This window comes from Aegilops tauschii, chromosome 7, assembly GCF_002575655.3.
Source record: "Aegilops tauschii subsp. strangulata cultivar AL8/78 chromosome 7, Aet v6.0, whole genome shotgun sequence".
Taxonomy (NCBI): Eukaryota; Viridiplantae; Streptophyta; class Magnoliopsida; order Poales; family Poaceae; genus Aegilops; species Aegilops tauschii.
The window spans coordinates 271,544,289-271,556,622 of NC_053041.3; the positions used below are offsets into that span (position 1 = coordinate 271,544,289).

At 46.7% G+C, this 12,334-nt stretch overlaps 1 protein-coding gene and 1 pseudogene across 1 annotated transcript; both read left to right on the plus strand.

Annotated features, from left to right (window-relative positions):
• The first annotated feature begins 1,699 nt into the window (after positions 1–1,699).
• LOC109740616 (uncharacterized) lies at positions 1,700–2,987 on the plus strand. Its single transcript, XM_040394891.3, has one exon. It carries the CDS (start codon positions 1,826–1,828, stop codon positions 2,534–2,536), a length of 711 nt encoding a protein of 236 aa, XP_040250825.1. The 5' UTR covers positions 1,700–1,825; the 3' UTR covers positions 2,537–2,987.
• A 1,792-nt stretch (positions 2,988–4,779) lies between these two features.
• Positions 4,780–11,119, plus strand: LOC109740602 (uncharacterized; annotated as a pseudogene).
• Positions 11,120–12,334: the final 1,215 nt, after the last annotated feature.

The window sequence follows — 12,334 nt, forward strand, 5'->3', positions numbered from 1 at the left end:
TACAGAACAGAGTCTCTCTTCTCTTCTGAGTGCTCTCAGCTTGTAGAGGCCAAACTGCAATTACCTGTGACTGTGATTGGCATCCACCTTTTAGAGGATTTGCTGATCATCCCACTAAAGTCCAATGTAAATACAAATGGCAAAACATATCATCAGAACCAGCTTTTTGGTACATCCCTTTTGGTCAATTTTTGTCTTCATGTATGCAGATGCCACTGTCGTCTACGTTATATCCTGGCGGCTTGCTTCTTTGCGGGATTTGGTGTAATGTTGTCTTCTTTACCACTTCCCTTTTGATCATATATACTTGATATTGATATAGCGGGCAATGGAACAATCACCTGAAACGTGGAACGGTTCAGGAGAGAATAACGTTTTCTTAACACAACTTCATACTAAATAAAAATGCTCTCTGACTTTAGACAAGTATTTAGCATGGAACTCGCACTATTAGATCAGGATAAATATGTAGCCAGAAGCACACCTTAGACGTTTGTGTTCTGTGGTTTCGAGGAAACTGCCATGCTACTCACATGGGAAATGCTTCAAGAAAAAAAATGGGGAAAATATATTGAATCAACAAGAAAAGTTTGGACATTGAACAGGTGTGGCAAATGACCAACAACCAGATTGTATGCCTAATACAAGTTACACATCCAAGCACTAACAATCTAGACAAGAGTTGACAAGCCATCTAAAGCTGTAGCAGCTCATTTCGTGCCCACATATATATTAGATATCTATGCAGATTTTGTTGTCAATACTTGGAACATAACAATGTGATAAGGTCAGCTAGATGCACGCAATGCACTACAAAATTGTAGAACACGTGGATTATTTCGACGGATCGCTGAAATAGGTTATGTAGGAATTGTAAAGTCAACTCCTCCTACCTAGCAAGTACAACAAAGAAGCAACAAGGTTGCTTCCTCCTCATTTTGCTTCATGTTGCCACCTGTTTTGATCCATGAACAAACTGCATCTCGTGCAGATGACTTTGCTGCAAATAATGGAGACATGACAGCGGATAGCCTCATATGCTCAACTAAAGATCATTTCGGCAGTAAGGAAGAAACTGAATATAATCAACTTTTTTGGAGAAATTCAGTACCAACAAGGTTTTGCTTATGTACAATGTCACTATATAAATATATATTTACATTGGAGATTTTTTGGAGATGATTTAGGGCATGCTTCTGCAAAAGTAAAAGATCATTAGAACAGGTAAAACACATTGCAAATTCGTCGGTACAATTACTTAATATGAAGATGACATACAAAACCCAAAAAGAAGGGGACAATATGTTGAACGAACAACAAGCAGACTATCCTTGTACAGTGGATCTTGCTCAACGCCACCTAAACATGCCAGATCCAAACATCAAGGTTTGACATTGTAATTAGAACAGCTTTGCACCGACGATGCAAGCAAAAACACATAGATAAAGCTATGCATGTACTTGCACCAGGATCCAGCATTATTATAAACCACCAAGAAGATTCTTGCTGTTCATCACTGAAACATGACAACGTGACATCTCACCGGGAAGATAGCCAGCGCACCAGTGTAACACGCTAAGAGTTAGACAGCTATAATGTTTTAATCACTATGCTGCTCCCAGATCAAGAACCTTGATCGGCAGCAGCTGGAATACAAAATTTCATGATTCCCTTTGTCTACCATCGAAACTATGCTGCATCACATCCATCCTCTGTATATATAGGTCTCAAGACAAGACTATACACATCAAGACAACACTTGCTCTTTCCTCCTCAAGTCCTCACTCCTTCCAACTCAATACAGAGATTAGTTTCCGAAGCAGATATGGCTTTTGCTCTAAGATCAATAAGCTTGCCTTCAAGGCATCACACCACTGAGGCGGAAGTACAAGAAGATTTGCACAGCCTAGAGACAAGTGTCTCTTCATCTATCACCATCGAGACAATGTGCGATGGCCTGCAGAGGCTTGGAGACATCTACGGTGCTGTTGAGAAGATCATCCAGTTGCCAAGCAACCAAGTCTGTTCCTCCCAGCAGAGGAAGATATTGGATGGAGAGACGGAATGTTCTCTCGAGCTTCTGGATCTCTGCAACAACATGCAAGAGATCTTCGTTGAGCTCAAGGCCATTATCCAAGAGCTGCAAGTGGCTCTAAGAAAAGGAGATGATGCAACCATCCAAGCCAAGATCCAGTCTTACACCAGACTGGTGAAGAAGGCTGGTAAACAATTCAAGAAGACTACCAGGAAGGCGACTTCAGACAAGACGGATTGCGGAATGGTCAGTCTATTGATCAACGCAAGGGAGATGACTATCTCTCTACTTGAGTCCGTGGTGCACCTTTTGTCGAAGCAAATCGAAGAGCCTAAACAATCCCTAGTTTCCAAGGCATTTCACAAGAAAAAAGCTGTTGTTTGTGAGGAGCAATTGCAGGACTTAGAGTGCAATATCAGGGATCTTGAGTGTGGAGCAGGACATCTGTTCCGGAAATTAATCCAGAGCAGAGTTTCTCTCCTAAACATACTTAGCTCATAGATCTCCACGAGACTTGTCACTCATATCATGTTATTGGCATATGATTTTTTGAGGACTAGCCAATCTCACATTTTCCCCAGATGTATATACAATACAGATGTACAAAAATACAGAAACAAATCCCAAATTTTGATCTATTTCGTGCCCGCAATATATTTTTGTGCTGTCATAATAGTTTGGTTGAGACCCTTGTTTGCCGGATCTTGTTTTGCGTACATTATACATGCCAGTACGAAGTCAGAAAAAGCTTGTAGTTTTCAGAATAAATTACTACCCCCCCAAAAAAAACACAGACGCATATTTATGAAGTGTCGCTGTTATTTGTTTTTTGTTGTGTAAGAACAGATACATATGTGAAAATTACAAATTACTGCAGAAAAACTAAATCTCCATTTAAAATCAATATCTGGGTATTGAAGGTATATAAAATAATTTCGGACGTGGCTCGCGGGCGCACGGGCGCCCGATCGCAGCCCCGAGCGCTCTCCCAGAAAAGGAAGGAGCCACCCGCGCGCGCGACCAGACAGCCAGAAACGGAAATCAGCCACCCGCGCGCGAAAACAACCACACTCTGCTGTCCCCCGTGTGATTAGGAAGATGCTCTGCCACGTCAGTTCGCATGCATTAATTTGAGTTTCAAAAAATTTAAAAAGCCATAACTTTTGATTCGAGTATCGAAATTCAGATCCGTTTTCACCATTGGGTTTCTTGCAACGAGTTCTTCAAAACTAGATCCCATATGGATAGGTTTCGATGAACTTTTTTTTTGAGCAACTCTGTGTGGTATATAGGCAACTTTAGTGTTATCTGTAAGCAACTCTTCTTGTTTGTCTAATATGACTTCCTATCATCTTGGTTTGTGTAAAAACCAAGCAACTGACCTAACAAACCAAGCATCTGTCCTAGTAAACCAAGCAACTGTCCTAGTAAACCAAGCAACTGTCATAACAAAACCAGTCGATTGTCCTAATAAATCAAGCAACTGTCCTAACAAAACTAAGCAACTATCCTAACAAAACCAAGCAACTGTCCTTGCAAATCCATGCAACTACATTATCAAAACACAAAATGCATAATGTCTAAGCAAACCAAGCAACTGACCTAACAAACCAAGCAACCATCTTAACAAAAAACAAACAATTTCAATAACAAAACCAAGCAACTGTCCTGGCAAATCCATGCAACTATCCTATCAAAATATGTTGTCATCACCAAAGTTGGCTACCGAAGATGCTTAGTTGCCCATATACGGTCAAAAATATTATTTGCCGTGATTTCTAAGTGGTATATGACATACTTGCTTGATAAATTCATTAGTACATATAATTTAATAAAAGTTGCTTATGTTTAAAACTAAAGTTGCCTCGTTTAGGATCAAAGTTGCTTATTTTTTAAAAATTATCAAAACGTGCTCATATGGGATCTAGTTTTGAAGATCTCGTCGCGAGAAACCTAACGGTGAAAACGGATCTTTGTTTCGACGCTCGGTTGAAAAGTTATTACTTTTTTTAAATGAAACGGAATAAAGAGTGTGTCAGCACATGCATGCGCGTTAGTATCTCTTCCGTAATTATGGGACGCGGTCCCCTTAGCTGTCGCTATCATCAATAAAAGTTGAACGCATCTGACGGCTGGAGCGCGTGCGCTCGCGCGAGCGAACGAGCACAGCTGCACGAGTCAGACTTTAGGAATAATTTCATATCATTTTCTAGCATGTAATCCTTGTCTCCTTGATAAAGGCAATCCTTAGTTTTAAAAATGGTGTAATTTGAAATGGAGTTGGTGACCAACCCCCCCCCCCCCACGTCTGCTTGCGAGGCCTCTGCATCGCTCCCTTCGGGCTATACCAGCGGTGAAACCCTTGCAGAGTCCAGCAGCCCCTCCCTCGCCCATCCACTATCTAATAGTGGACAGCAACAGACTCAGCCACACAGCTCATTCTTGCTGCCAATAGTTGGGACATGGGAATGTGATTGCTCATCTCGACGAAAGTGCTTGCATTAAAAACTGTACTGAACACAAGACAACTTTGGTGTTCTAATCCACCGCTGCCAGGTCTCAATCCATGATAGACAGCATCCGGGAGATGAAATGGCATGATTCTTCGTGTCTACTAATCAAGTGCCACTGCTTCCACACATCTCTATAAATAGGCCTCGGCAGAATGGTAGACACAGCAAACTAAAAATTTCCGCTTTCTCCTCTCTCCAACCACAATACCAGCAAAGTCTTCAAGATCAGATATGGCTTGCCACCTAAGATCGACAAGTTTGCCATCTAGGCCTCTAGCTAGCGAGGCTGAAGTTGAGCAAGAGCTTCACAGCCTAGAGGCAAGCATCTCTTCCTCTGCTACCATCAGCACAATATGTGGTGCTCTGAGGATGCTTGGAAACATCTACAATGGTGTTGAGGAGATTATCTGCCTGCCTAGCAACCAAGTTAGCTCCTCCGCATCCCTTCTGTGGTGGGGGCCACGGGGATCCCCTTGCTAAGAAGCCGAGGGCGGTGGCAGAGCCGCTCGCAGTGGCTTACTCGTCCTCTTCCAAAGGGACGGCGGGCGAGCCCATTCCAGTGGAGGATGTGCCGGAAATCGAGTGCTTCAAGTGTGGCCGGCTAGGCCATTTCCAATCCAAGTGCACCTTCAAGCCTCTTTGCGTCCTGTGCAAGGAGGAGGGCCAACTGCCCAACGCGCGGCCGTGCACCCGATCTGCAGATTATGGGCAGTGCCATCTCAGGGGAGGACTTTTTCTGCCTTCAGTTTGCGGAGGATTCAGAGGAAGAGGGGCCTGTGGATCAGAAGGTGGAGAACGCGGCCATCCTCTCGGCGGAGCGGGGCAAGCTTAACCTACGGGTCCTCCAACAGGAACTCAAGCAAATCGTCGCAGGCGAGTGGGATTGACAGGTGTCTCAGGTGGGAGACGATGATTTTCTGGTGGTGTTCCCCTCGGCTGATCTTCTGCACATGGCCAAGACGAGTGGAAAACTCTTTCTTCCTATCCATGACATCACTGCTAGGGTGCGTGACATGTTGCATGAGAAGATCCAGCCGATGGTCATGCCGGAAGCGTGGGTGAAGTTGCATGGCATCCCTCAGAAGCATTGCAGAGAGGATCGCATCAAGGAAGGTTTCAAGATGCTGGGGCGTCCGATCGTGGTCGACGAGCTTTCACTCATTCGGTTGGGGCCGGTGAGAATGAAGATCGCTTGCAAAGCGCCTGGGAAGTTAAATGGCACGGTCGAAGTGTGGTTCAACCATGAAGGTTACCAGGTCAAAGTGGAGGTGGAACTCCCGCTTACCCGTGGGGGAGGGGGCGGGGCTGGTGGTACTGGTACGTCTGGCATCCCCCACCTCCTTCCAACCCAGAAGGGTCTGATCCCCCGTTCCCCCCTGGTGGCCCTGGCAAGCCGAGTGGTGCTGCGGGTAGCAAAGAGAAACCGGGTGATGATGGCCATGGCGTTAAGCAGGATGTGGAGATGGGAGTGCAAGAGGAGGAGCTGGAGGACAGTATGCAAGACACTTCCATTGATACTGAAACTTGGGACAAACTGGGGGCGACGGAAGGACGTGTGATGGTGGTGGCAACCCAGGACACAGCGGTGAGTGCTCTTGCCCTGGCGCGCGACCTGGCAGGGGCCTTCAACGAGTATGGCTCCAACCTGGTGCTGCAAGTGTTGGGGAACGTAGCATTTCAAAAAAATCGCCTACGATCACGCAAAATATATCTAGGAGAAGCGTAGCAACGAGCGGGGAGAGTGTCCACATACCCTCGTAGACCGAAAACGGAAGCGTTTAGTAACGCAGTTGATGTACTCGAACGTCTTCGCGATCCAACCGATCAAGTACCGAACGCACGGCACCTCCGCGATCTGCACATGTTCAGCTCGGTGACCTCGAACTCTTGATCCAGTTGAGGCCGAGGGAGAGTTTCGTCAGCACGACGGCGTGATGACGGTGATGATGAAGTTACCGACGCAGGGCTTCGCCTAAGCACTACAACGATATGACCGAGGTGGAAATCTATGGAGGGGGCACCGCACACGGCTAAGACAACTGTCAACTTGTGTGTCTATGGGGTGCCCCCTTCCCCCGTATATAAAGGAGTGGAGGAGGGGGAGGGCCGGCCTCCTATGGTGCGCCCAAGGGGGGGAGTCCTACTCCCAGTAGGAGTAGGTTTCCCCCTTTCCCTAGTTGGAGTAGGAGAAGAAGGAAGAGGGAGAGGGAGAGAAGGAAAGGGGGGCCGACCCCCTTCCCAATTCGGATTGGGCTTGGGAGGGGGGTGCCCCCACCGTGGCCGCTTCCTCCTCTCTTCCACCATGTCCCATTAAGGCCCATTAACTCCCCGGAGGGGGGGGGGTTCCCGGTAACCCCCCGGTACTCCGGAAAAATGCCTGAACCACTCGGAACCTTTCCGGTGTCCAAACATAGCCTTCCAATATATCAATCTTTATGTCTCGACCATTTCGAGACTCCTCGTCATGTCCCTGATCTCATCCGGGACTCCGAACAAACTTCGGTCATCAAATCACATAACTCATAATACAAATCGTCATCGAACGTTAAGCGTGCGGACCCTACGGGTTCGAAAACTATGTAGACATGATCGAGACACATCTCCGGTCAATAACCAATAGCGGAACCTGGATGCTCATATTGGCTCCTACATATTCAACGAAGATCTTTATCGGTCAAACCGCATAACAACATACGTTGTTCCCTTTGTCAATGGTATGTTACTTGCCCGAGATTCGATCGTCGGTATCATCATACCTAGTTCAATCTCGTTACCGGCAAGTCTCTTTACTCATTCCGTAATGCATCATCCCATAACTAACTCATTAGTCACATTGCTTGCAAGGCTTATAGTGATGTGCATTACCGAGAGGGCCCAGAGATACCTCTCCGACAATCGGAGTGACAAATCCTAATCTCGATCTATGCCAACTCAACAAATACCATCGGAGACACCTGTAGAGCATCTTTATAATCACCCAGTTACGTTGTGACGTTTGATAGCACACTAAGTGTTCCTCCGGTATTCGGGAGTTGCATAATCTCATAGTCAGAGGAATATGTATAAGTCATGAAGAAAGCAATATCAATAAACTAAACGATCATAGTGCTAAGCTAACGGATGGGTCTTGTCCATCACATCATTCTCTAATGATGTGATCCCGTTCATCAAATGGCAACACATGTCTATGGTTAGGAAACTTAACCATCTTTGATTAACGAGCTAGTCAAGTAGAGGCATACTAGGGACACTCTGTTTGTCTATGTATTCACACATGTACTAAGTTTCCGGTTAATACAATTCTAGCATGAATAATAAACATTTATCATGATATAAGGAAATATAAATAACAACTTTATTATTGCCTCTAGGGCATATTTCCTTCAGCAGGTCCCTGTCCGGATCCAGGAGCCAGTGGCGATGGAAGGCGTCCTGCGCGAGGCGGGAAGGGCCTCAATCCCCTCTTCTCCGGTGGCTGTGGCCGCTGATGCTGGTTGTGTGCTAAATGAAGCTGTCATCACGCCGGCTTCGGGCAAGCGTGGCTCCGGGGGCTCGGGCAGGCAGCCCAAGAAGACGGCAGGCGGGAAGCTGGGGTCCAAGAGCACGACTCATGCGGTTCGCGGCACGGCGGCGTCTCTGCGTGGCGAGCTGGGGACGGAGTTGGCGGCGGCAGATGTGGGCGCCAAGGCCAAGCGGTCCAAGGCGACACCGGTGGTGCAGCGGGAGCCGAGCGCTAGGGCGAAGGCCAAGCTGGGAGACCTGTCTTCCATGGAGAGCGCCAAGCTTCGCATCGCCGACAAGAATCTGGACGTTTCAGGTAACCCACTTCCCTCCTTCAGAATCCTTAATGCTTTTTCATGAAAGGGGTCATCTTCCATGGAGAGCTCCTTGAGATCGTGCATGAGCTGAAACGTACCAAAGGGAAAGGGGTTTTGCTCAACTCGACTTTGAGAAGGCCTATGACCGAGTGAACTGGGAGCTCGTGCGGGAGGTGCTTCTCAAGAAGGGGTTTGAGGCGGGCTTTGTGCATTGTATAATGCACCTGGTCAGTTGTGGGCAGACCGCGGTGATGATCAACGGAGAGATGGGTAAGTTCTTTCGTAATAAACGCGGCCTCCGCCAAGGAGACCCAAGCTCTCCGCTGATCTTCAACTTCGTAGCGGATGCGCTAGCGGCTATGCTTTCAAAAGCTAGAGTGGCGAGTCACGTTAAAGGGCTAGTGCCACACCTCATCCCAGGGGTGGTGACGCATTTGCAATATGCAGACGATACGATGCTGTTGTTCGAGCCGGACAACCATAGTATAGCATCTATCAAGCTGCTGCTCCTTGCCTTTGAGATTTTGTCGGGGCTAAAAATCAACTTCCTTAAGAGTGAAGTTATCACTACGGGCATGGACCAACAAGAGAGTACACGGATAGCTAATTTACTTAATTGTAAGCTTGGGAGCTTCCCGATTAAGCACGTAGGGCTCCCGATCACTCATCGGAAAATCTCTATTTCCGAATGGGAGCCTCTATACGGAGAAGTGGCTAACAGAGTTAGCCCATGGCGAGGGAGATTCATGTCGTCTGCTACTAGATTGATCCTGACCAACTCTAGCCTGTCCTCCCTCCCTCTTTTCACGATGGGGATGTTCCTATTAGCGGATGGGGTTCATGTAAAGTTAGACACCCCCCGTTCCAAGTTCTTTTGGGAAGGAGCTAGAACAAAGAGGAAATACCATTTGGTCAAGTCGGCGGCGGTGTGTAGACCCAAATTTTTTGGTGGTCTGGGAATCACAAATTCAAAGCTTATGAATGTCGCCTTGTTGACCAAGTGGTGGTGGAAGCTAGCCAATAGTGAGTCCGGTCTATGGGCGGACCTGCTCCGAGCGAAGTACTTCCCGGACAGTAACGTGTTCAATGCCAAGTCCTCGGGATCGGCGTTCTGGAACGGTATCCAGGCGGTGCGTCCGGCGTTTGCATTAGGTGCGAGTTTTGAGGTGAAGAACGGCATGTCAACGAGGTTTTGGTTAGACAAATGGCTCGTTGATAGGCCCCTTTGGCAAGTTTTCCCGCAGCTATACAATGTGGCCTCGGATACCAACGTTTTGGTGGGGGACGTCCTACGCTCATCTCCACCGGCGATTCACTTCTTGCGGCCACTATCGACGATAGAAGCAGCGAGTTGGGACTCGCTGCAGGCCCAGTTCTCTCAACGCCAACTCAGCTTGGGAGCTGATAAGCTGTCCTGGGACTTGACTGCGTCCCAAAAGTTTTCGGTCAAGTCTCTGTACAGCAAACTCCCAAGGGAAGCACGCTAGACATAGCTAGGGGGCTATGGAAGGCTGGGCTTCCGCTCAAGATTAAAATCTTCCTCTGGCAAATGTTTGGAAATCGCCTCCCGACGGCCGATAATGTAGCCAAGTGCAACGGCCCGTCTGATGGGTCATGTGTAGTATGTGAGCTACACGAGGATGCGAACCATGTTGTCTTCCAGTGCGCGTTAGCTAAGTTTGCATGGTGTGCCGTGAGGGACGTGTTCCAACAAAATTGGAACCCTAGATCGGGAACGGATCTTTTGGCTGTGTTGCAGTCGCAGCACGGGGCCAACGCTAGGGTGTTATGGCGATGTGTGGGAGCGTTGCTTTGGTCCCTTTGGATGATTAGAAATAAGATGACAATTGAGAAAAAGTTTCATGCTCACCCGGCTGACGTGATAATCAAATGCCATCTCTTTCTTCAGATGTGGACACCTTTGGGGAAACAACGCGATGCTGAGCTAATGAAGACCACGATGGAGAAGATCGGCAATAGTATCTCGCGACTCCGGCAATTGGCTTGAGCTGGTTCATGTCTCTTTTGGCTTCGACGGCGTGGAGGCGACCTGCTGCTACTCTTGTGGTCGCCTCGGTTGGGGCTTGTTTTATCTGAACTTGGTTATGTGATGAGCATATGGCTGGTGTGGCCTAACTTTATTTGGTTGTAAGATATTTGAACCTTGTGATGCTGCCAGTTGGCTTTATTAATTTAAAGCCGGACGCTTCTAGCGTCTTCGTTCCAAAAAAAAAGTTAGCTCCTCCCAGTAGAGGAAGATGTTGGATGGAGAGATGGGATGCTCTTTTGAGCTCCTGGATCTCTGCAGCACCATGCAAGAGATCTTCGTCGAGTTGAAGACTATCATCCAAGATCTGCAAGTGGCTCTAAGAAAAGGAGATGATGCAGCCGTTCAAGCCAAGATCCAGTCTTATACCCGCTTGGCAAAGAAGGCTAAGAAACATTTCAAGAAGATATGCAACAAGGCTGCTTCCGGGAAGGCAGAGTGTGGAATGGTCAGGCTGTTGACCAAGGCGAGGGAGCTGACGGTCTCTCTACTTGAGTCCACACTCCACCTCTTGTCGAAGCAAATCGAAATGCCTAAACAATCTCTTGTTTCCAAGGCATTTCACAAGAAAAAGGCAGCTATTTTTGAGGAGGAGCAATTGCAGGAGTTAGAGTGCAGTATGGGAGATCTTGAGAGTGAAGCAGGCCATCTGTTCAGGAAATTAGTCCAGAACAGAGTTTCTCTCCTAAACATTCTTAGCTCATAGATACTCCCTAGTAACTCTTGACGCCATGTGATTAGCATCCGCCTTTTTGAGGAGTAGCTGACCTTGGCACAATTTTCCCAACATGTATACAGTAGAAATGTACAGCAAATTATAGAAAGAGAAACCAAAGTTTTGATCCATTTGACCATTTCATGCTTGAAGATGTGTTTTGTGATGCGTGTATGCCTAATTTCGACAATTATGGTTGGTGGATCTTGCTGTGTGTACATTAAACATGCCAGGTCGAAGCCACAAGGGCTAATCTTGTGTTTAGCAGAATAAATCCATTTAATTACCCAGATTCCCCACCACCCCCTCACATCACATGGATGTGCAGTCCGGCACTAGAATTGAATATTCTTGTTTCAGAATGGATATGATTTTTTTTTAATTGAATCTCTACAGTATCATTCAAGTATATCACAGTGTACATTATTACGAATCCAGAGGCCCAAAAATGGCACAAGCATGTACCCTAGCACCTGGATTATTTTGCCCGTTCTTAACGATTCACAATAATCTGAGGAAGATTCGGTCGCACAAACTTTAACAGGCGTCAAATTTCGCTTTTTTTCATATCATTCTACAATACATACACTAACGCCAATGGATGTTGTATTTGTTAAACAAGAAAGAAGAGCTGTCTTCCTTACAAGTACTCCCTCCGTCCCATAATATAAGAACGTTTTTTACACTAGTGTAGCGCCAAAAACGTTCTTATATTATGAGACAGAGGGAGTACTCACTTAAGCGGATATGTGAGTGGTAGAGAGCGCAATTGCGCAACTTATTAGTTAAAGGTTGAAGGTCGGGGAGTAGAGGGAGACCTCGTGGAGAAAGAACCGAGAGCCGGAGCAGGCTGGACGCTGGCGGCGACCTCTGCGGCGGCGCATCTTCCGTTTCTTCGTTTTCCCCACCACAAACTTTTTTTTGTTTCCTCTTTCCTTTTTTTTGAGAAATTGTTTCCTCTTTCCTCTGTGTGTTTTTTAGGGGAATTTCCTCTGTGTTTTGATGAGGCCAGAGTCCATTTTAGCTTGGCCCATTGAATACACAATCAGTCTGACATCATCATGCCTGTTCGTTCATACTCGGCCCATGAGCAGCATCCAAACTAAACTGACAAACAACATGAACAAGCAAAATTCAATATAATGCAATCAAGCTCTTACTAAAAAAATCATGTATTTCTCTGCCTAAAAAAAATCATGTATCTCT